A 23,452-nucleotide genomic window follows, 5' to 3' on the forward strand; every position below is an offset into this window, starting at 1 on the left:
AATAGGGCTATAGCTGAGCTTTTCGAACAGAAGTCCCTTGTAACTCAAGAATGACAGAAGCATGAAATAACTATAGAGATTACTTCCAGGGCATATTAGTGTTGATGGATATTATATCATTTATAATTTTTAAATCTGCATTTGAATTTTTCTGGAAAAATTACTGTTGTCGATATATCTATTTAAAAATATATATATACGAACGACAGAACTATCAGGAATTTTGTCCAATGATTATCCCAGACACTGGCCTGGGAATATGAGAGGAAGTGGGATCTAATGCATAAGAAGAGGGGCTGGCCATAAATTAGAGCACAGACCTTTTCAATATCGTACCAGGAGGACAGACTACATGGGAATACTTGCAGGGAGGTTGGCGGATGGGAGGATGAGAGCCTTTGGAGGTTCTTTTCTGGTGGTTCTCTCCTCTCAGTGAAACAGGAAGCAGGATCATCAGCTGAGGGTGAACACGAGGAAGGAGCTGGAGGTCTGATGTGAGTAAGGTGTCAGATGGTTGGCAGGAATGGGAGAGTAAAGAAAACAGGGAAATCATCTTTCACCTGGAGCACTGCCTTAGTTCCTAACTAAATGTCAATATCTGCTCTTGTTCCCATACAGTCTACTCTCAACAGAGCACCCAGAACGGTTCCTTTTACAGGTCATATCATGTCACTTCTCTCCTCAAAATCCTCCTACAAAAATCAGTAAATTGCATGTAAATTATACCTCAATAGAGCTGATTAAACAATAATTACTACAGCCACCTTCCTATGGCTTCTCTTCTCACTCTGGGTAAAAGCCAAACTCCTACACAGCCCTGTGTGACAGACCCCTCTATCTCTCTCCTCTCAACATCTACTATGCTGTTACTCACACTTCTGTCCACAATGGCCTCCATAAAGGTTCAGCACATTTGAGCTTCTGGGCCTTTGCTTTTGCTGTTCCCTCAGCCTAAGAACTCCCCAACTTAGATACATACAAGGCTCACCCTCTCATTTTCTTCAAGTCTCTACTCAATGTCACACTACGTGAAATAACAGCTCTCCCAGGCCCTCCCTAACCCCATTACTCTAGTGTAATTTCCTCTGTCAGTCACCATCTGACACACTTATATTTACTTGTTTGTTGCCTGTGTGCCCACCCTAGACCATCAGTTCTGTGTATGCAGGGACTTTGTTTTGTTCACTGCTGTCTCCCTAGGGCCTCAAACATTACCTAGCAAAAAAGCAGGCCCTCCATTAACATTTATTCAATGAATGAAAGGAAGAAAGCTCTTTCCTCCCTCTGGGCACAGAGAGTACACTTCAGGAAAGAAAAAGTAAAACCGAGTTGCATTACAGACTCACTTGTATTTTTTATGTGTACAAAGTTGCCAAATAGGCTCAAGAAAGTATGCCACCTGGAGTGAAGCCTGAGATGGAAGATTCTGTTTCCTCAGTCTCAAGTCTCACATGCTTCTTCTAAGTGAGCGTCTTGCCACGCTAGAAGTTACTTCAATGTTTAAAGAACATATCTGGGTACATTTATACATATATTACTATATAATTGTGTACATATAATGTGTACATATAAATTATGAGCAATTTAAGAAAATTTCAAAGGATATTCAACTACATGTGGGTTTTCAAACTTCAGATGGGAACTTTAGAAATTAGAACCAGCTTACGGTACTTGGCCTTGAAAAGTTTTTGCTCATCAAAGGCGGAGTAGTCAGGTCTTCTTTCTTAATGCCATTTGTCTAGTCATATAGAGACCTGAGAAGGCAAAGCTGAAAAAGACACGGGCCCTGAGAAGCCAGGATTGTCTTTATGGGAACCCTCTGACTACCCGGATGTGACTCACAACAATCACGGCTCTTCATAGCCCACAGAAAGTAGGGAAGCAATTCCACACGTGGCTCCTTACAGAAGAGGCTTCAGAAATTTGCCTACAAAACAACAAAACAAAAAACCTCTGCAGAAAGTGCTTTTCAGAGGAAAGAGCAAAGAAGTGGATGTCGGAAGACCTACATCCTACATTGGGACGGCGGGGGGGTGGGGGCTACTAAGTTCCTAGATCAGTTTTTCTCTAATTCCCAGGCAAGGTCTGGAACAGTCGTTCCCCACCACAGCCAAAGGCCCCGCAGCCCCACGCTCCACGCTCGTGACCCACCCCCCTCACTCCCAACCCACAAATGACAGCCCAAACCCGACCCTTAAGGCTGAGATGCCCAACCAGAGCTCTGCCTCCCCCTAACCCATACACAGCCCTAGACCCGCTTAAACCCGATGCGGAGTCCAGGTGACTGCTTCGCGCTGAACTCAGACGGGAACCCGGACCTCCCAGTTCTCCGCCTTTCTTCCGCCCCGCCCCTAAGCTCCGACTACGAGCTCTCCAGGCCCCTGGCGGCCCCCTCCCCAGCCCCCAGGATCTTGAGGAGTCCTGAGCGGAGGCCCTTCCCCAGCTACCGCCCGGGTGTAGGCGTCAAGGGAAAAAAGTCTCACCAGCTCCAAGGAGAAAAGAACACCCTCCGACTATCCAGACCCCAACTACCCCGCAAGCCAGAAAATGCGCCTGCGCACGCGGCATCCTGGAACTACATTTCCCAGTATGCTCTGCCAAAGCCGGCGCCCTCCAGCTGCGTCTCCTAGGGCTCCAGAGTTGCCTTTCGCTCTCTGGAGCGACTTGCAAGCGTGAGTAGCCTTGTTCTGTAACTCAAATAAAAAGTAAAAAGGAACGGAGATAAGCTTTTTCTTTCGCAATAGGCAAATGTGAATCTGGAGGGATGCAGATTTTTCGTTGACCTTTATGTAAAAGGAACACCTGTTCATTGTATTAATAGATGAACATAACCTCTTATTCAACAAGTAAGCTAAAAAGCACCAAACTAGATGGAATTCCTTAACAAAGAGATAGTCACTGTTAACATTGTGGTATATTATGTGGGAAACAAAGGCAGAAGAAAAATTATAAATTTTTTTTTACTAGGTATAGCCCACTGACAAGTCCTTGAAACAGGCAGAGTGACATTCCTCTAGGGACTCAACCGCCTCAATGTTAATACTTTGCTAAGGGAAAAAGGCAATCCTAGCTGGACACCACCCCCGCCCAAGGATCCTATAAGTCTACTTTAAGGTATAAAATTCTTTTGGAAACTTCCTTTATCTCTAACCACCCCCCCCCCACAGGGTACGTGTTGGCAATCATCCCCCAAGCATATGGCCCACTGATATACATCTGAAGAGTCTCATGACAAAGGTTTGATTAGACAGTAATAAGTGACCTTTTCCCAACAATAGCTAGCCCTCTCAAGGTCCTGGAAACCTTGCTTCCAAAATTCCTTAGGAGACACACTATCACTAACCCCGTCCCAACTTGAAAGTATATAATGGGCCACCCCTCATGACCCTGGTACAGCTCTTACCGCCCACTGGTCCTGTCCTTGTGCTTTAATAAAATCACCTTTTTGCATCAAAGACGTCTCAAGAATTCTTCCTTGGCCATCAGCTTCGAAACTTATCGTCTTTTCCACATCAGTATACACATAGTATTCTAAAAATAAGTCTCACAGCCCCATTCTTCGTGTGTGTGGGGGGGTGGGGTGGGGGGGTGAAAGAATGATTGATTCAAACCAAGAAGGAGGTTAAACTTACTTTTTTGGGTAACATTTTTTCTAGCATTTTTTTAATGTCTTTCTGTCATGTATTTAGGTTATGTTCACTTTAATACCACCCAAAAACAGTGTTTTGATGAATCCTTGTAAATTAATTGGTCCCCTCCTCCACATCTCTTCTTGAGTCCAATAAGTGCAGTTAATTAAAAGGGAATGTACATACCTTACCTTTTTTTCTATACAAAGAATATAGATGGATTACAGAGAATAGAAATAAGGAAAACAACAAAATTAAAATAAGATAAAAGCATATTATAAGATGCCCACTATTATATATTTAAATACTATAGGTTATTTCTCTATATCTCTGTGTGCATATACGTAAATATATATTTACATATGGTTAAATATATACTATATATACCCTTGAAATTAAAAACAGAGCAGTGCAGGGGCACCTGGGTGGCTTAGTCCATTAAGTCTGCAACTCTTGGATTTTGGCTCAGGTCTTGATCTCAGGGTCCTGAGTTCAAGACCCCTGTTGGGTTCCAAGCTGGGCGTGGACTCTACTTTAAAAAGATTAGGGGTGCCTGGGTGACTCAGTCAGTTAGGCGTCAGACTCTTGGTTTGGGCTCAGGTCTGATATCTGGGGTGTGAGATCTGGCCCCTCCCCCCCCACACTTTCTCTAAAATAAATGAATTTTTTAAAATCTTTTTTAAAAATTAAAAATATAGCAATGTAACAAATTGAAAGTGCTTTTTAAATTTAATTTCTTGTAAACATTCCTTCATGTTTTTAACTATTGATCTACATTAATGTTAGTACACCTTTCCATCAAACTGAATCTAAATATTCAAGCAGTAGTATGTTATTTCCAATTTTTTCTATTATAATCAAATATGAACTAAATATGCTTATTGCTAGATCTTTATCCACATCTTTATTTGATTAGGACAAAATCACAGAAGAGTAAATAAATTTTAGATATCATCAAACTATCTTTCTAAAAGGCTACAGTGATTCATACTTTCACCAGGAGTGCATGTGTCTTATTCCATTTGGGAGGCTGTAACAGGGCACATAACCATAAACTGGGTGGCTTATAAACAACAGAAATTTCTCAGAGTTCTGAAGGCTGGGAAGCCTAAAACCAAATACCATGGCTTTGGGGATTAGGTTTCAACATATGAATTTGCGGAGAACCCAAACATACAGCCTCTGACAGCTATTGTTGCTACTCTCTGCTGTGTCTCACTGTTCCCTTTTTGCATTTCTAGGTATTCTTATATCTTTGTAACAACTTCCCTGTATTAAAGCCCCTTCATTGAACTATCTAGCATAGGTTCTATTTTCCTGACTAGAATCTGCCTTATATATCAACTTTAAAAATTATTTTTGCCTATTGGATATTTTCTTGATTTTACTCTGTTTCCTTTATTAGTAAAGTTAGGTATGATTTATATGTTTATCTGATTGATTACTTGTTTTATCATTTGAAATTTTTTCTTTTTCCTCTTCCTCGGCACTGCCTACAGACGTGGCAGCCATCTCGTACTCGGCATCATGGCCGCCCTCAGACCTCTGGTGAGGTCCAAGATTATTAAAAAGAGGACTGAGAAGTTCATCAGGCACCAGTCAGGTCATTATGTCAAAATTAAGAACAACTGGCAGAAACCCAGAGGCACTAACAGTAGGGTGCACAGAAGAGTCAAGGGCCAGATCTTGATGTGCAAGGTTAGTTACGGGAGCAACAAGGAAACAAAGCACATGCCGCCCAGTGGCTTCCACCATGTCAAGGAGCAGTGAAGTGCTGCTGGTGTGTAACAAATCTTACCATGAAGAGACTGCTCACAATATATGCTCCAAGAACCACAAAGCCATTGTAGAAAGAGCAGCCCAGTTGGCCATCAGAGTCACCAGTCCCAACAGCAGGCTGTGCAGTAAAGAAAAGGAACAGACAGCTTATGTGTACATCATATTTATGTTCATGAAATCATAAAATTACAAGGAAAATTTTTTTTCTTTTGGGTAGATTATCTTTATCTGTTTTATTTTTAGGAACTTTGCTATATTCTGAATATTAATATTTTTTTCTGTTGTCGGCATTGCAAATACCCCCCCGCCAGTCTGTCTCTTGTTTTTCAAACTGTAAATACTGTATTTTTGTTTATTTGTTCAAATCTATCACTCCCACTTCTATGGATTAGGATTTGAAATGCCAAATACATATCTATATCTATCTATCTATCTATCTATCTATCTATCTATCTATCTATCTATCATCTATCTATAGTATACATATGTATTCATTTATATTTAATTAAATATAAATATTAAAATATATTAATATTATAATTAAAATATACACATATATTACGTATATAATTTTTTGGACTCCCAGTTTTGTACTACTGAGCTATTCCTGTGCCTGTACCATAACACTTTAATTATTATAATTTTTAAGGTAAGTTTATCAGGTAGGGAAATTTCTCTGTGAATGTTCTTCTTTGCCAATAAATTTTGGGCTATTTTTGCATTTACGATTTCAAATGAAGTTGAAAATAAACGTAACAACTCTATTTTTAAAAAACCTATAGGGATAGAATGGATGTAATAATTCTACTACCATCCACGATAGAACAAAAGAGACCAGAATTACCCTCTTAGCTAGAAAAACCAGGAAACTAAACAAAATATATAAAACAATGGTTTCCAAACACTGGAAAATAGAACAGAACTGTGATCCTTAAGAGAAATAAATGAAGTGAGCTCTGATTCCCTCCAGGATAAATCCTCAAGGAGTAATATCTCAAAGAGAGCTCAGGGGTTCGTTGAGTTGAAGAAAGAGATCAGATATGAGGGAGACCAGAGTTTAGAATACTCAAATCAGAATACTCAAGAGGAGCAAGCTACACAGCTATATATAAAAATGATACCATATGAACAATTAGGGTTTACCTCAGGAATGTAATATCAGATTAACAACAACAACAACAACAACAACAGCCAAGAAATAAAACCGACTGTATTAACAAAACAAAGAGAAAAAAGTGATACGCTCATCTCTACAGATACAGAAAAAACAGTTGACAGAATTCAGTACCTATTCATGATTAAAGAGGAGGGGCACCTAGAAAAGACTTACAGACAGCATTATCTTTTGTGGTGAAAACTGAATGCTTTCTTCCTGATACTGAGAAAAAAGCAGTGAGGTCCATTCTATTTAACATTGTGTTAGAGGTACTAACCTGTGTGATAGGAAAGAATAACAAAGTTTTAAAGGCATACAAAATAGAAAAGAGGATATAAAACTAGCTTTTGTTTGCACGAAGAAATTCACACATACAAAATCTTAAGGAATCTACAAAAAAATAAATAAATAAATAAATAAATAAATCCAATAAATGAATTTAGAAAGTATCAGAATAAAAGTAATACTGTAATTGTATTTTATACTAACAATGAGAATTCGGGGGCACTTGGGTGGCTCAGTCAGTTAAGCGTCTGCCTTCAGCTCAGGTCATGATCCCGGAGTCCTGGGATCAAACTCCACATCTGACTCCCTGCACAGAGGGAAGTCTGCTTCTCCCTCTGCCCCTCCCCCTGCTAATGCCCTCTTTCTCTTTCTCAAATAAATAAATAAATAAATAAATAAATAAATAAATAAATAAAATCTTGGGGAAAAAAACCAATGAGAATTTTGAATTTTGAATTGAAATGAAAATAACACACCATTACAATATATTCTAAACATATGAAATTCTTAGAGAAAATTTAACACAATATGTATAAGACCTATTGTTGAATATTACAAAACACTACAGGGAGAAATTAAAGACCAAATAAATAGAGGGATATATCATGCTTGTGGAAAGGAAAATTCAAATTGCTGAGATGTAAGTTATCTCCAAATTGATTTATAGGTACAATTAAATCTAAATCAAATCTCTTCAGGTTTCTTTGTAGAAATTGACAAGCTGATTCTAAAATGATATAAAAATGCAAAGGGTCTAGAATATGCATAACAATCCTGAAAAAAGAAGAATAAAGTTTATTTCAACACAGCAGAAAACTACAGAATAAATACAATGTGGTAAGCATAGATGTAAATATCAGTGGAAAAAAAGAGAAAGTAAAAAATATATACACATTTGATTTCTGTCAGAGGTGTTATGATAATTCAATAGAAAAGGATGAACTTTTTGAAAAATGGTGTTAATCAATTGCATATCCCTTTGCAAAAAAAATGTACTTCAATTTTAATTCACAAATATATTAAAATTAACTGAATAGGGCTCTTAAACATAAATGTAGGAGCTAAAACTACAAAATCTCTAGAAGAAAACAAAGGGAAACAATCTTTGTGACTTTAATTTAAGCAAAGATTTCTTGAACACAAAAAGTACAAAGTGTAAAAGGAAAAATTGATAAACTTGAACTTAACAAAATTAAAAGCTTTTCTCCTCTGAAGAGACTGCTTAGAAATTGAAAAGACAGGGGTGCCTGGGTGGCACAGTGGTTAAGCGTCTGCCTTCGGCTCAGGGTGTGATCCCGGCGTTATGGGATCGAGCCCCACATCAGGCTCTTCCGCTATGAGCATGCTTCTTCATCTCCCACTCCCCCTGCTTGTGTTCCCTCTCTCGCTGGCTGTCTCTATCTCTGTCAAATAAATAAATAAAATCTTTAAAAAAAAAAAAAGAAATTGAAAAGACAAACCACAGATAGGGAGAAAACATTTGCAAAATATATCTGATAGAACTTGTACCTAGAACACAAAAGGAATTATTATCACTCCATAATAAAAAGACTAATGATTTGATTTTTTAAAATGAGCACAAGATTTGGAAATTTCACCAACATAGATGAACAAATTGCCCATAAGCACACATAAAGATGCTCAGTATCATTAGATTTTAGGGAAATGCAAATTAAAACCACAAACTAATACTATTACACACCTCCTAGAATGGCTATATATTTTAAAAAACTGAGGGACATTTTACAAAAACCTGAAAAGTACTCCCCAAAAAGGACAAGACCATGAAAAACAGGAAAGAGTAAGAAGGTCAGTTGTGTGGTTTTTGTTAACATGTGTTAAGTACGGTCCTGGGGTGTCAGATGTCAAGGCAAGGTTCAACAAAGACTGCAAGGGAAAGTGAAATGAAGAAGTTTATTACTCACAGGTCCTAGAGGACGTACATGGCACTCAAGGGGCACATGGGGAGGTTAAGGCAGGGGACAGGCAGAAAGTGAGCAGTAAGAGTTGGAGCATATGGCTTTACTAGGGCTTGAGGGTGTCGTGCTTTGGGATTCTGGGGCTAAGGTCAGATTGGTCAATTCAAACTAAAAAGAATGAGGTTTGGTAAGTTTTGCAGGGGTCTTATCTAAGGAGCACACAAAGGAAGGATGCACGGTCCCAGGAGAGACTGTTTACCACAAAGACTACTTACTTGTGACTCTGCAGGCTGTTATCTGAGGCATGCAGGTGAGGGAGGGGCTAGTGTCAGTTCAAGTCCCCTCCAGACCACTTAGCCACACAAAATGGATGCCAAGGAGGTCATATTATGGAGTAATTTAGCAAACCCATCAATAGTTGCAGGCCAGAGGAGACAAAGGAGACATGATGACTAAATCCTATGTGAAATCCCTGCGTCGAATTCTGGAATAGAAAAAGGATAGTAGAATTCAAATAAAGCCTGGATTATGATTAATATTAATGTACATATGTTAGTTTTCTAGTTTTCACGAACGTACAATGATAATGTAAGATGTGAACATCAGAAGAAACCAGATGCCAGGCATATGGGAACTCTCTACAATCTTTGTAACTTTTGTCAATCTAAAATTATTTTCAAACAAAAAGTTTATTTAAAAAATCAATTGACCGTGTGTGTGCATGTTTCTGGACACTCTTCTTTCTATTCTGTTGATCTAGTTTTATGCTTGGCCAATATCACACTGTCTTTACACTTAGGACAATACTTACACTGACTTGAAATCAGATAGCTTAAGTCCTCCAACGTTAATTTTCCGAATTATTTTGGTGCTTGCACTTCCATACAAGTTTCCATACAATTTCTAAAAAAAAAAAAAAAAAAAAAAGCCTGTTGGGCTTTTGATTGGGATTGAATAGATCAATGTGGGGCAAATGATGTATTAACATCATTGAGTATTCCAGCCCATGGAAGATGAATAACCTTTCCATCTCCTTAGTTTTAAAGTTTCTGTGAACAATACTTTGCAATTTTCAGTGCCTCGCTTTGGTTAATTTATTCCTATTTTATGGTTTATGATGCTATGGTAAGTGGATTCTTAAATTTTATTTTTCAATATTTGGTTGTTAATATGTACAAATACAATTATCTTTTGTATAATGGTCCTTTGTCCTAAGAACTTGCAAAATTCACTTACAAGGTTTAATCTTTGGGACACCTGGATGGCTCAGTTGGTTCAGCATCTGACTTCAGCTCAGGTCATGATCTTGCGGTCCTGGCATCAAGCCCCATGTCTGGTTCCACGCTCAGTGGGGAGTCTGCTTCTCTCTCTCCCTCTGCCCCTCCCCCTGCTTGTGTTCTCTCTCGCTCTCTCTCTCAAATAAGTAAATAAGATCTTAAATCTTAAAAAAAAATTAATCTTTGTAGATTCCTTAGGATTTTAAATGTATAAGATCATGTTGTTATGAATAAAGAAAATTTTACATCATCCTTCCCAATTTGTATGCTTTCTTATTTTTTCTTTGCTTACTACACTGGCCAGGACTTCTATTACATTGTTGAATAAAAATAAGGGGGTGCCTGGGTGGCTCAGTCCGTTAAGTATCTGACTCTTGGTTTCAGCTCAGGTAATGATCTTGGGGTCCTGGGATTAAGCCCCAAGTTGGGCTCCACACTCAGTGGGGAATCTGCTTGTCCCTCTCCCTCTGCTCCTTACCCATACCCCACTCTTTCTGGAATAAATAAACATCTTTTTAAAAAATGAGGACAGATACTTTTGCTAGGTTTCTAATCTTATGTAGAAAGAAGTAACCATAAAACTGGTTGAGGTAGAGAAGTTACCATCTGTTGTTCATTTGTTGAGAGTTTTCATTACAAATGGATGTTGAACTTTGTCAAATGTTTTTTCTGCATCTATGGAGATGATGTGAGTTTTTCCCTTCATCCAAAAAAAAAAAAAAGGTGAATTACATGATGGATAATCAGATGTTTAAATAAAATATTGCATTCGTGAACAGAGCATATTTCACTTTTCATGTATTGCTGGATTCAAAATATTTTTTTAAAAGTAGGCTCCATGCTGGGTGCGAACTCACAACCTGGGGCCTGAACCCACAACTCTGAGATCAAGACCTGAGCTGAGATCAAGAGTCTAATGCTTAACTGACTGAGCCACCCAGGTGCCCAACAAACTATTAATTTTAAAGAAATCTTCACATCTACAGTTATCCGAGATATTAGCTTATAATTTTTAAAAATAATTTTATTTATTTATTTATTCATTTATTTATTTATTTATTTAACAGAGAGGGAGAGAGAGTATAAGCAGGGGGAACAGCAGAGGAAGAGGGAGAAGCAGGCTTCCTGCTGAGCAGGGAGCCCAACGTGGGGCTCAATCCGAGGACCCTGGGATCATGACCTAAGCCGAAGGCAGACACTTAATTGACTGAGCCACCCAGGCACCCTCAGCTTATAATTTTCTTTACTTATAATGTCTGCATCTGGTTTTGGTTTCAGGGTAATACTAATGTAATATGACGAGTTGGAAAATGTTAATACTCCTCTACTTTCTAAAGTTTTTGTGGAATTAGTATTAATTTCTCCCTTAAATATAGATAGAATGCCCCAGTGAAGCCCTAGACCTGGAATTTTCTTTCAGGGAAGATTTTAAATTACAAATTCAATATCTTTAAACAGGACAGGGCTATTTGAGTATTCTAATTCTTTTGTACTCAATTTTGGTAACTTATGCTATTTCAAGGAAATCTTCCATTTTACCTAAGTTGTCAAATTTTTCATATAAAGTCATTAATAACTCTTTATCATCTTTTTTACTCTAAAATAGTGGTGCCACCTCCTTTGTTCCTATTAGTAATTTTTGTCTTCTCTTTTTCTTGATCAGTGGATCCAAAAATTTACCAATTGTATTGATTATTTCAATGAGCCACCTTTTGTTCTCATTGATTTTTCTGTTCACATATGCTCCAATTTAGGAATTGGCAAACATTTTCTATAAAGGGCCGGATACTGAATATTTTAGGTTTTGCGAGCCACCTGCAGTTTCTGTTGTGTAGTCTGTTTTATTCTTTTTCTTTTCTTTTTGTTTGGTTTGTGTGTTTTTTAACTCCTTAAAAATGTGAAAGTGATTCTTAGTTTAAGGGCTGTATGGAAACAGGCCACTAGCCAGATTTGGCCTGTAGTCTGATCCCTGTTCTAGTTCATTGATTGGTTTTCTTCCATTTATTATTTATATCTTCCTACTTATCTGGGGTATCATTTGCTCATATCTTTCTATTCTCATAAGATGGAAGCTTAAATAATTGATTTTATACACTTCTTTTCTAATATTTAAAATTATAAATTTCATTCTAAGCTCTGATCTAGTGACATCCTCAATACCCAGACACACAATGAGTCCTGACTTTCCACTGAAGGCTTTCCCACACTGAATACATTTATATTTCTCACTGGTTAGAATTTTCGGTTTGTTCAAAGAGGTGTGATTTCTGCATGAAGGCTCTGATGCGTTCATTAGATGTTCTGTTCAGATGAATTCCTGTTGCCAGTACATTGTTCCATTCATGATCTATCTCCTTGATTCTGATGTATTGTATTTTCATTCAATATTATCTAAACATTTTCTAATTTCTCTTGTGACTCATCTCTACCTAGGATAACAAATGGAAATTCAATTTTCTCCACCTTTTCAGAAAAAATTCTGTGGTGTGCATCCCTCTCATCCTACCCACACTCACACTTACATAATGCCATTTTGTTCTGTTATGCTCTAAAAATGTCTAAAATAGGGTAGATTCAACTGGGAAGTGTGTAACTGTGATAACTTGAAGTTGAAATAAACATAATACCTAAGCATTTGAATCACCATCAGCATATAAAACTTCAAGTAAACATTAACATCTCAATAGCAAGCATGTTAACATTGTAATTATTTAATTTCCAAACCATTTAAAACAATATTTTCAGCATTACTAGGGTAGTTCCACGTGTTTCGACTTTTAACTCTGCCTGAAAACTCTGAAATATCTGTTTACGTAGTGTAAAGTTTCAGAGTCCCTAGGTATGAGTCATGGTAACTTGTGTAATGTCTTAAATTCTAGTTGTTTAAGGAGACTAGTACTAATTCATAGTGCCCACAAAAGATCTATTAGTAATACTACTGAAGTAGAAAGAAGGTAGTATGAAGTATCCTTTTTAAGAAAATATAAGTAAATAGGCTTAGATGACAACATATTAGGAGGCAAGTTAAGAAAAAAAACAACTGGGGGTGCCTGGGTGGCTCAGTCAGTTGAACAATTGGCTCAGGTCATGATCTCAGGATCATGGGATCGAGCCCCATGTCAGGCTCCACACTCAGTGCAGAGTCTGCCTGTCCCTCTCCCCCTGCCCCTCCCCCCACTCCTCCTCTGACTCATGCTCTCTCCTTCTCTCTAAATAAATAAATAAATAAATAAATAAAATATTTTTAAAAATCCCAACACTGTAAGAATTTCCTATTTATCTTATGTTTATGGTGATACTATGTATAGGAAACCATTAAATAGAAAGAAAACATTGAAAATAGAGATATTGAATGTCCTAAGGACCTGAGACTTGAAATGACTATAGAAAGGGCATGAACTTTCTTCTTGCTGAAGTCATGCACAGAATTAATGGGATGATAAGGATAAAAGTGAGAAAAACAATGAATTCTAATGATGGAAGGCTCTCTGAAAATATTATGTAGTTTCATATGCGGCCTGACAGGCAAGCTGGATCTGAAAGAACTTCTAGTAGACAGGATTTCCACAAATTATTGGCTGTACAAGTGGCATTATCATATAGTTTCCAAGATGACAACACTGAAGGGCATCATTGCCTGCTTTGCATGTTGTTTGATGTCTCTGTTTACTCTGTATGCTTTATACCAAGCAATATTTTTAAGTCTACCACTAACCTTTTTTTAAGATTTGAAAGAGTGCGTGGGGGAAGGGGCAGAGGGAGACGGAGAGAATCTCAAGCAGACTCCCTGCTGAGCACACAGCCCAATGTGAGGCTCGATCCCATGACTCTGAGGTCATGACCTGAGCTGAAATCAAGAGTCATTTAACCGACTGAGTCACCCAGGTGCCCCTCTATTACCAACTTTTGATGTCTCTATAAAGGCATTGGCTTCATCTTCTCTTAATTCTAGAAAGAGAACCTCAAGAAAGAGTGGGGGAAGAGCTTTTGTAATTTAGTTACAATTTATCCTTTTATGTTTTTTAATATGTGGGGGAAATGGTGTCATTTAGTGTCGAAAGTAAGGCAGGTGTGAAAATCCATATTCATTTCCAAATGACAGATAATTTGGATTATGAATGCCATTCCTACATCACTTGTAGAATGATCATATATAGTCATCGCTTTGTTGTCCTGATTAATCAATTTGCAGTTGCCTCTTGAACAACACAGGTTTCAACTGTGCAGGTCCATGGATTTTTTTTTTAATAAATACAGTACAGTACTGTAAATGTATTTTCTCTTCCTTATGACTTTCTTAATAACATCTTTTCTCTAACTTATTTAATTGTAAGAATACAGTATGCAATACATATAACATAAAACTATGTGTTGATTGACTGTTTACATTACGAGTAAGGCTTCCAGTCCATAATAGACTATTAGTAGTTAAGTTTTTGGAGAGTCAAACATTATACATGAATTTTCAACTGCATAGGAGGACCCTAATCCATGCTGTTCAAGGGTCAACTGTACTCACCCATTTAAAAAATTTGTACTACAAGTGATCAAGCTAATCATATGTGGTTGAGATTTTTCTACATACTTCAAAAAAAACTTTTACTATTAGATCTGAACCAAGATGTCCAATGTAATTTTTTGGAAACATGATTTTTCAAAGTTGCTTCTCGCTATGAGTTTTCTGGTGCTTAATAGTTTGGGAGCTATTGTTGAAGCCTTCCCTTATTTAGTACATTCATAGAGTTTTTAGACTTTATGAATTCTATGATGTGTGATGAAATTTTGATCATTGAATTAAAGTTTTCTTATTCCATTAAAAGGGTTTATGTTCCATATGCATTTTCTGATGGACAATGAGAGTAGATTTCTTACTGAAAGCTTTTCTACAACTACTACATTCATAGGGTTTTTCTCCAGTGTGTATTCTATGATGTACAGTGAGGTGTGACTTCTTACTAAAGGCTCTTCCACACTCAGTGCATTCATACGGCTTCATCCCAGTATGGATTCTTTGATGCACAATGAGCTGTGATTTCTGGATAAAAGCTTTTCTGCATTCACTGCATTCATAGGGTTTCTCCCCAGTATGAATTCTCTGATGTTCAATGAACTGTGAGCTCCGGATAAAGGCTTTGCCACAATCACTACATTGATACCTTTTGTCCCCAGTGTGAGTTCTCTGATGTACAATGAGATCTGACTTTTGAATGAAGGCTTTTTTACATTCATTACACTCAAAGGGTTTCTCCCCAGTGTGAATTCTGTGATGTACACTTAGATCTGACTTCCTGTTGAAGGCTTTACCACACTCATTACAAACATGGGGTTTCTCCCCAGTATGAATTCTCTGATGTACAATGAGCTGTGACCGCCAGATGAAGGCTTTCCCACAGTCACTGCATTCATATGGTTTCTCCCCAGTATGAGCTCTTTGATGAACACTAAGTGTTGACTTCTTGATGAAAGCTTTCCCACATTCATTACATTCATAGGGTTTTTCCCCTGTGTGAATCCTCTGATGAATAATGAGGTTTGACTTCTGGATGAATGCTTTCCCACATTCATTACATTCATAGGGTTTCTCTCCTGTATGAATTCTCTGATGTACAGTGAGTTGTGACTTCTGAATAAAGGCTTTTTCACATTCATTACATTTGTATGGTTTCTCCCCCGTATGAATTCTCTGATGTACAATGAGTCCTGACTTTCCACTGAAGGTTTTCCCACACTGAATACATTTATATGATTTCTCACTGGTTAGAATTTTCGGTTGTACAAAGAGGTATGACTTCTGCATGAAAGCTCTGATGTGTTCATTAGATGCTCTGTTCAGACGAATTCCTTTCCCCAGTACATTGTTACATCCATGATCTATCTCCTTAGCCAGTGGCTTATTGTTAATGAATGCAACTTGATTCAAAAACTTGTCTTGGTTTTTCTGGTGATTTATCTCATCTTCAAATCTCCAGTCTTCAACAGGTGAGTATACAATCATGTTATGGAGTATCACTTGTTCAGAAATGCTCTTCCATGGTCTTAATTCTTTCATCTTGGGTCTAATACCAAAGTCTGAAAAAAGCCCAAGGGTAAATGGTGTTACTTCCCTCTTGAGCTCTGAAGAATACAAAAGCAAATAAAGCTCTTCATTTTAATAGAAATAGATAGAAATCTGCTAATGAGTGCAGTCAGCTTTGAAATGTAAGAATATGACCTTAAAACTCAAAGACAGAAGAAGAAACAGACATAAAATAAAAAGGAGTGAGCAAGGGAGCAATGGAAAAAGAAGAGTTGATGAACTCAGTGTCAAAGTCCCACGTGGCACCAGTGTCAATCCAGCACAAGGCTCTGTGAAGAGCAGAAGCAGATCAAAAAATCATTTCAGGAAAGAAAGAGGAGGATGCTAGCAAAGGAGACTGAAGGTGAGTTCAAGTGACCAGCAGAAAGATTAAATCCACACTACATATAAAAATATTCATAAATATTTGATAAGTAACCAGGCAGAAGCACAACTACAGGGTAGGGATTTCCAAGTACATGCATCTTAAAGAAGCAGATGACACAAAAAGCATGGGATGGGACAGGCTCTATTTAAAAGGGGGAAATTGTGAGTTAGAAGAACAGGCAGTTTCAGAGGAAGAAAGAAAGGCAAAAAAGGAAGGAAGAAATACCTGCTCATAATTGGGTGGTGGTAATGGGGAAAGAAGAAAAAGGGAAATTCAGGGTCCTGGAAGACAAAGAGAACCACAAAATCAGAAAAGCCAAAACTCCTCTTCAATCCCAAAAGAAAGGAAGGAGGAAAAGGCCCTGCTATATTAACAGAGAAGGATTCCATAATTTTTAAAAATCTTTTGAAAACACTGTAATGTAATAAAAATGAACAAAAGAAAAACATAGCCCATAGAGAACTACTACAGAAAATCAGGAAATGAATTTTTGCCGATATCAACAGAGGAAATTTGACAAAACCAAAACTAAAACCAAAAACAACAACAACAACAACTAGCCATAAAGCAAAAGAAAATTTTGTCTGAACTCCAAACAGAATTAAATATACTCAAACAAGCATTTCAGGACATGGAAAACCACCATGAATCAGAACTTATTTAAAAAAAAAAAAAAAAAGAAAACAAAAAAACAAAAAATGGGGTGATGAAAAAGAATTGGTTAAGCTCAGGGGGAAAATGAAAGATTAAATTACAATGTGTGGGCAGTGGGTAAGGAGAATTTAATAAGCAGCGCTGAAAAAGGCAAGAAAACAGCCAAGATAATGAAAATGACATAAAAAGAAAATCCAGTAAAATTGGTCACAGAGAAATGAGAAAAAGAAGAAGGCAAAGACAGGCAAAGAAGGAATATTTATATTACTGGAGTATCTAAAAAATTTAAAAACACAAAGCAAAAGATTATAACTCCAAGACATATCACACTGAAAGGAAGGTGAGAAAAACAAGGTAATTAGAAAGGATATGAATATCATTCAGTAAGTTACTTTGATAGAAGGCATATCTAAGACTGGGTGAATGCATAAAGGGAGGAGTATAAGCCCATTTTGGAAGAATATGGGAAGATGCTTCAGAATATGCTGAAGATGTTAGCCAAAGGGAGGTTAACTAATTAAGAAATGTCCTACATGACATGGGTATAAATAAGATCCAAAGTACAGATAAGGGTGTTACCTCTCTTTCTAAAAGTTAAGCAAAGAAAATGGATTGCATGGGTGTTAGACATGTAGCAGTGTTATTTAGGTATTTGACGATCCCACACCAACTGTCTTCAGCCATTTCTAGACATCTATGGCCTTAAAGAATGATTTCCTAATAAATATTCCAAAGACAAATGTCTCATTAATCAGTACTAATCTTACATCCCTGTCTCCCATATGTCAGGTTCTCATTTACCTGAATAGGCCCAACTTGAGATTTCTTCCTCTTTCATCCATGGTTCTCCTTGTTTCAATAAGATTACATCTGACTTCAGAGACTGACACCCTATTTATGGGAAATGATACAGGACTTGGCATTAGTGGACGTCCAACCATCCTAGAACTCAAGCCCACCACATATGCACCAGAAGAGCTAAAATTAAAAAGACTAACATTACCAGATGTTGATGGAACTCTCATACATTGCTAGTAGGAAATAAATTGGTATAACCTCTGTGGAAAACTGTCTGGTACTATCTACTAAAGCTAAATATACATGTGCCCCATGACCCAAAAATTCCATTCCTATGTATACCCAATAGAAATAAAATGCTTATTTCCACTAAAAGATGCACATTAGAATGTCCATAACAACAAAAATGAACATAAAAAAAGAGTAAAAAAAAAAAAGTAACAAAAGACAAAAACAAAGAACAAGATTTAAAAAAAGAAGAAAAAAAAAAGGAATGTCCATAACAGCTTTATTCAATGACCCAAATCTGAAGCAAGTCAAATAACTATCAACAGTAGAATGGATAAGTTGATGAATTACCCTATACTCATTAAATGGAATATGATGCAACAGTATGGAGAAACAAATATTGTCATGTGCAACAACATGGATGAATTTCACAGACTATGTTAAATGAAAGATGCCAGACAATTACAGTGACTACACTTACAAGAAGTTCAAGAACAGACAAAACTAATCTATGGTGATAGAAACCACAAGTTATCTCTGAGGAGATAAATGGCAAGGGGTCAAAGGGAGCCTGCTAGGGTGCTTGAAATGTTTTATACCTTGATCTGGGTGGTGGTTAAATAACATAGGAAAAAGATGCATCAATCTGTATATTTAAGATTTGAGCACTTTATTATATATGTTCTATTTCAATTAATCTATAAAAACTAAGAACTTGGGCACAGACCATTATCTTTAACCCTCAAAGAATGAGCAGGATGCAGCACCCATTTTCTTTTCATCCAAGTCCACTGGAGTATTTGGTACTCAAAATCAATATTCTTTTGACCTTTGTAGCTTGAAAGGAAGCTCATTAAACATGCAGAGACCCAGCAGCTTTTAGTAAATAAGAAAGGAAAGGCAGGCAATTGGGTACAATGGTGGATTTAACATATGATCCTAAATTCCTTGGCACTCCTCCCTTCAAGAAGTCCTCTCCTTCCCTTAAGCATGGGCTGGACTTGGTAACTATTTCTAATAAACACAATAAGGTAGAGGTGATGGTATGTGATTCCAGAGACTTAGTCACAAAAGGCACTGTGACTTCCTCCTGGCTCTCTTGGATCACTCTATCTGGGGACGTTTGTCATGTCATGAGAACAGGCCCCCATGGTAAGGAACTGAGATCTCTTGCCAATGGACGACAAGTAGCTGAAGGCTCCTGTCAACAGCCATATGAGTGAGTTATCTTAGAAACGGATCCTACAATCTCAGTCGAGCCTTCAGATGACTGCAGCCGCTGCTAACATCTGATTATAACCACATGGGAGACCACAAGCCAGAACCACCCAGGTAAGCCCTTCCAAACTCCTGACCTACAGAGATTGTTAGTAAAAAATGTTTGTTTTAAGCCACTAAATTTAGAAGGAAATGTTACGCAGCAGCAGGTAACTAATATCCAGTACCCTCTGACAGAAGGTGTTCTTACCCACTGAAACAAGGTTGCTATAATTCTCCAGCATCACATCTCTGTACAGGTTTCTTTGAGCAGAGTCTAGCTGCCGCCACTCTTCCCAAGTGAAGTCCACAGTCACATCCTTGAATGACACAAATCCCTGTAACAGGACATTCCTGTTCACTCTAAAGTGAAAAACACTAGGTAGTGTGTAAAAGATGCTTAATCATGCAGAGTTCATCATAATAAATTAAAGAAGACGTTTACTATGAGGCCAGTTTTACTAAGTAGGAGAAGCAGAACTCCTATTAGAAAAACTCTGCTCTTGAGAACAATTCATTCTTTCTTTCCAGCAATAAGCACGTATTAGGCCACAACACAACCAGCATTATTTGATGGTCAGAATACAAATATGAAGAAAACACAGGAAGTTTACAGACTAGTAGATGGAGACAGACAAGTAAATAGATAAATGTTATTAAGTATTAAGTGGGTTATAATAGACATAAGAAAGAAGAAGTGATTCTATTTTGGGAGGTTGGATTGGGTTTTTGTAGAAGATGTAAAGTTACACAAAATGAACAATGAAAGGTGTAAAAATATTTTTTTAAAAGTAAAGATAAAGGGGCGCCTGGGTGGCACAGCGGTTAAGCGTCTGCCTTCGGCTCAGGGCGTGATCCCGGCGTTATGGGATCGAGCCCCACATCAGGCTCTTCTGCTATGAGCCTGCTTCTTCCTCTCCCACTCCCCCTGCTTGTGTTCCCTCTCTCTCTGGCTGTCTCTCTGTCTCTGTCAAATAAATAAATAAAATCTTTAAAAAATTAAATAAAAAAATAAATTGTGAACGGACGGATGGGTGTAAGCATTTAAAAAAAAAAAAAAGTAAAGATAAAATAACATTTTTTGTAATGTTAAAAATGAATAGTGTAGGGCGTCTGGGTGGCACAGCGGTTAAGCGTCTGCCTTCGGCTCAGGGCGTGATCCCGGCGTTACGGGATCGAGCCCCACATCAGGCTCCTCCGCTATGAGCCTGCTTCTTCCTCTCCCACTCCCCCTGCTTGTGTTCCCTCTCTTGCTGGCTGTCTCTCTCTCTGTCGAATAAATAAATAAAATCTTTAAAAAAAAAAAGAATAGTGTAAACTCCAGTAAGATATGGAGGTGGGAGAAATATCATTCTACATGGAGAAAGGAGTAAAGAAAAAAGACATGGGGACATGAAAAAGAATATGGAAAATTCAGAGAACTATTTGTACCTTTGGGATAATGCTCAGACATCATTTATTCATTTACTGTTTTCACAATTTTTACATATCTGCATGGCACTCACACTATTTTTGACTTAATAGTTTCAAAGTGTTTTACTTAAATAAATGAATTTAAAAGGAAACCACTAAAGGGAAAAACCAGTATCAGTTCCTGAAATGAAGATAACAGAAATCTATAAAACAAGCATATACTGATAAATGTCACACATTGGGTTTGCTTTAAAATACTCTAGAGAACAGGGGCACCCGGGTGGCTCAGTCAGTTAAGCATCTGACTCTAGATCTCATCTCAGGACTTGATCTCAGGGTTGTGAGTTCGAGCCCCACACTGGACTCCACACTGGGCATGGAGCCTACTTAAAAACAAAAGCACACAAACAAAAAAACTCTAGAGAACAAATAAAAGAAGAGGGAGGGAAACAAGATTGGAAAAACACTGATGACTGTTGAAAATATATGAAGAAGCACAGGGGTTTATTAAACTGTTCTCTAAATTTTTGAGTAGGTTGGCATTTTCCATTATAGAGCTTATAAAAATTAAATACAACAAAACCATTGTTTTTAAAGTTCAAATTAAAATAAATACAATAAAACATAAGCAATATTTAATCTGGTCGATTTATTTTTTAAATATCTACTTAGAAATAAGAAGAATAGAATAATTTATGATCGGTTAGTAATAAAGTACCACTTTGTTTTTACTTATTTTTCAAACCATGATTAGGTTCTGCCTCAATAAGAGAATTTAGTTTTTAAATTTGATGTTAATCAAATCCAACTAAGATATATCTGGAAGACAGTGGGAAGATGAGGGAAGGCGAGGAATCAACTTAGAGTGCTTGGCTTTCAGGCTAAGCAACTGGCATCCTACTCAAGTCCAGAAAATAAGAAGGAGCAGGTTTGGGTGGAGGGGAGAGGTAGAATCAAGGACTCGACTTGTCCAACAGTAAAAGGTCAAACGATTCAATTTAAAAATGGGCAAAGGACTTTAATAAACATTTCTCCAAAGAAGATACGCAAATGGACAATAAGCACATGTAAAGACGCTCAACCTTAGTAGTCGCTAGGGAAACACAAGTCAAAACCACAATGAGATTCAACTTCACACCTAAAAGGATGGTTCTAATCAACAAAATGGAAAATACAAGTGTTAGCGAGGACATGGAGATATTGGAACCCTCATACGTTGCTGATGGGAATGTAAAATGGCGCAGCTGCTATAGAAAACACTTGGGCAGTTCCTCCAAAAGTTAAATGTAGAATTACCATATAATCCAGCAACTGCACTACTGAGTGAGACCAAAAGACCCCAATAAATGGACAGCACCAGCTGTCACCCTTATCTCAAGGGAGAGAAACTACAATTTTAACCAACCCAGACAACCATGAGAAACAAAACCAGCTAGCATAGCATGAGGTGACAAACCCGTACAAAAGTCAACAAAATCCATAAAATTCCTTGTAACACATCCTATCATCCTGAAGCTGCCACCAGGAACACCAAGTGGTATCCTGTTTGTAATTCTACTCCTGAAGTTACAGCTTAGGACTGGAGTCTAACCAACCTGGATAAGGGCACAGACTTGCAGTTTTTACCTATTTAACCCCAAACATAAACCTTCCCCTTCAAAGCACACTTTTGGTTGTAGCTGAAGGCTGCCATCTCCCCAGTGTACACACTGTATGGCAATAAAGCTTTCCTTTGCCTCTGACTAAATCTTTGCATTCCAGGAATTCTGGTTGACATAGGTCTGTACCTAAGATTTGAAAACAGGTACTCAAAGACATACTTGTAGGCCAATATTCATAGTAGCTTTATTTACAATAAAGCCAAAAGGTAGAAACAACCTAAGTGTCCATCAGTAGAGGAATGGATAAACAAAATGTGTTTATATAATGGAGTTATTACTCTGCCATAAAAAGGAATGAAGTTCTGATACATGCGACAGCATAGATAAACCTCAAAAACACGCTTAGTGAAATAAGTTAGACACAAAAGGACTAATTTCATATGATTCCACTTCTATGAGATATCTAGAATAAGCAAATTCATAGAGTCAGAAAGTAGTTTTGAGGTGTACCAAGGGCTGTGGGGGTAAGGGAGAAATGGGAGTTATTGTTCAATTGGTACAGAGCTTCTGTTTGGGATGAGGAAAAAGTTTTGGAAACAGAGAGTGGTGATGGATTCACAAATTGTGAGCATAATTAATACCACTGAATCACACACTTAAAAATGGTTGAAGTGGAAAATTTTATGTTATATTTCACCATAAAAATTCTGTTGCCCAAATTAACTTTGGTTTAAGTTTCCTTTGTGAGATAACTCACCCTGGTATAGTTCCTATTTGTGACTCACCAAGGAGTAAACTCACGTTAGTTCCATTACATACCAACAGTACTGATAATGTGATTTATAATAAGAAATATGTATTTGGTCTTTGTAGTTCCTAGCATAGAGCTCCTAAAACCCTAGGAATTTCCTGTGATGGAAGTGATAAAGGTGTCTTTTGTTATGTTAATAAGGTGGCTTTTGGAAAGCACTTAAGGAGGGGGTGGCTGGTCACCAGGGGAACCAACCAAGAGT

The 23,452-nt window shown here is 37.5% G+C and overlaps 1 protein-coding gene, 1 non-coding gene and 1 pseudogene across 2 annotated transcripts in view; 1 reads left to right on the plus strand and 2 right to left on the minus strand.

Moving 5' to 3' along the window:
• LOC121099779 (zinc finger protein 420-like) overlaps nucleotides 1-23,452 on the minus strand; it is a 39,027-nt gene that overhangs the window by 10,517 nt on the left and 5,058 nt on the right. The window contains 3 exon segments of the mRNA XM_040631742.1: nucleotides 14,864-16,114; nucleotides 17,944-18,033; nucleotides 19,637-19,763. Of these exon segments, the coding sequence (XP_040487676.1) occupies nucleotides 14,864-16,114; nucleotides 17,944-18,033; nucleotides 19,637-19,763 (1,468 nt within the window).
• LOC103678589 lies at nucleotides 152-2,587 on the minus strand. The gene is made up of 3 exons (XR_005835230.1): nucleotides 2,484-2,587; nucleotides 1,667-1,927; nucleotides 152-489 (listed from the first exon to the last, which is right to left on the minus strand). It is a non-coding gene; the product is annotated as an uncharacterized LOC103678589 (transcript).
• Nucleotides 4,680-5,592, plus strand: LOC103678661 (annotated as a pseudogene).

Source organism: Ursus maritimus, unplaced genomic scaffold, assembly GCF_017311325.1.
Source record: "Ursus maritimus isolate PB19 unplaced genomic scaffold, ASM1731132v1 scaffold_17, whole genome shotgun sequence".
Classification (NCBI taxonomy): Eukaryota; Metazoa; Chordata; class Mammalia; order Carnivora; family Ursidae; genus Ursus; species Ursus maritimus.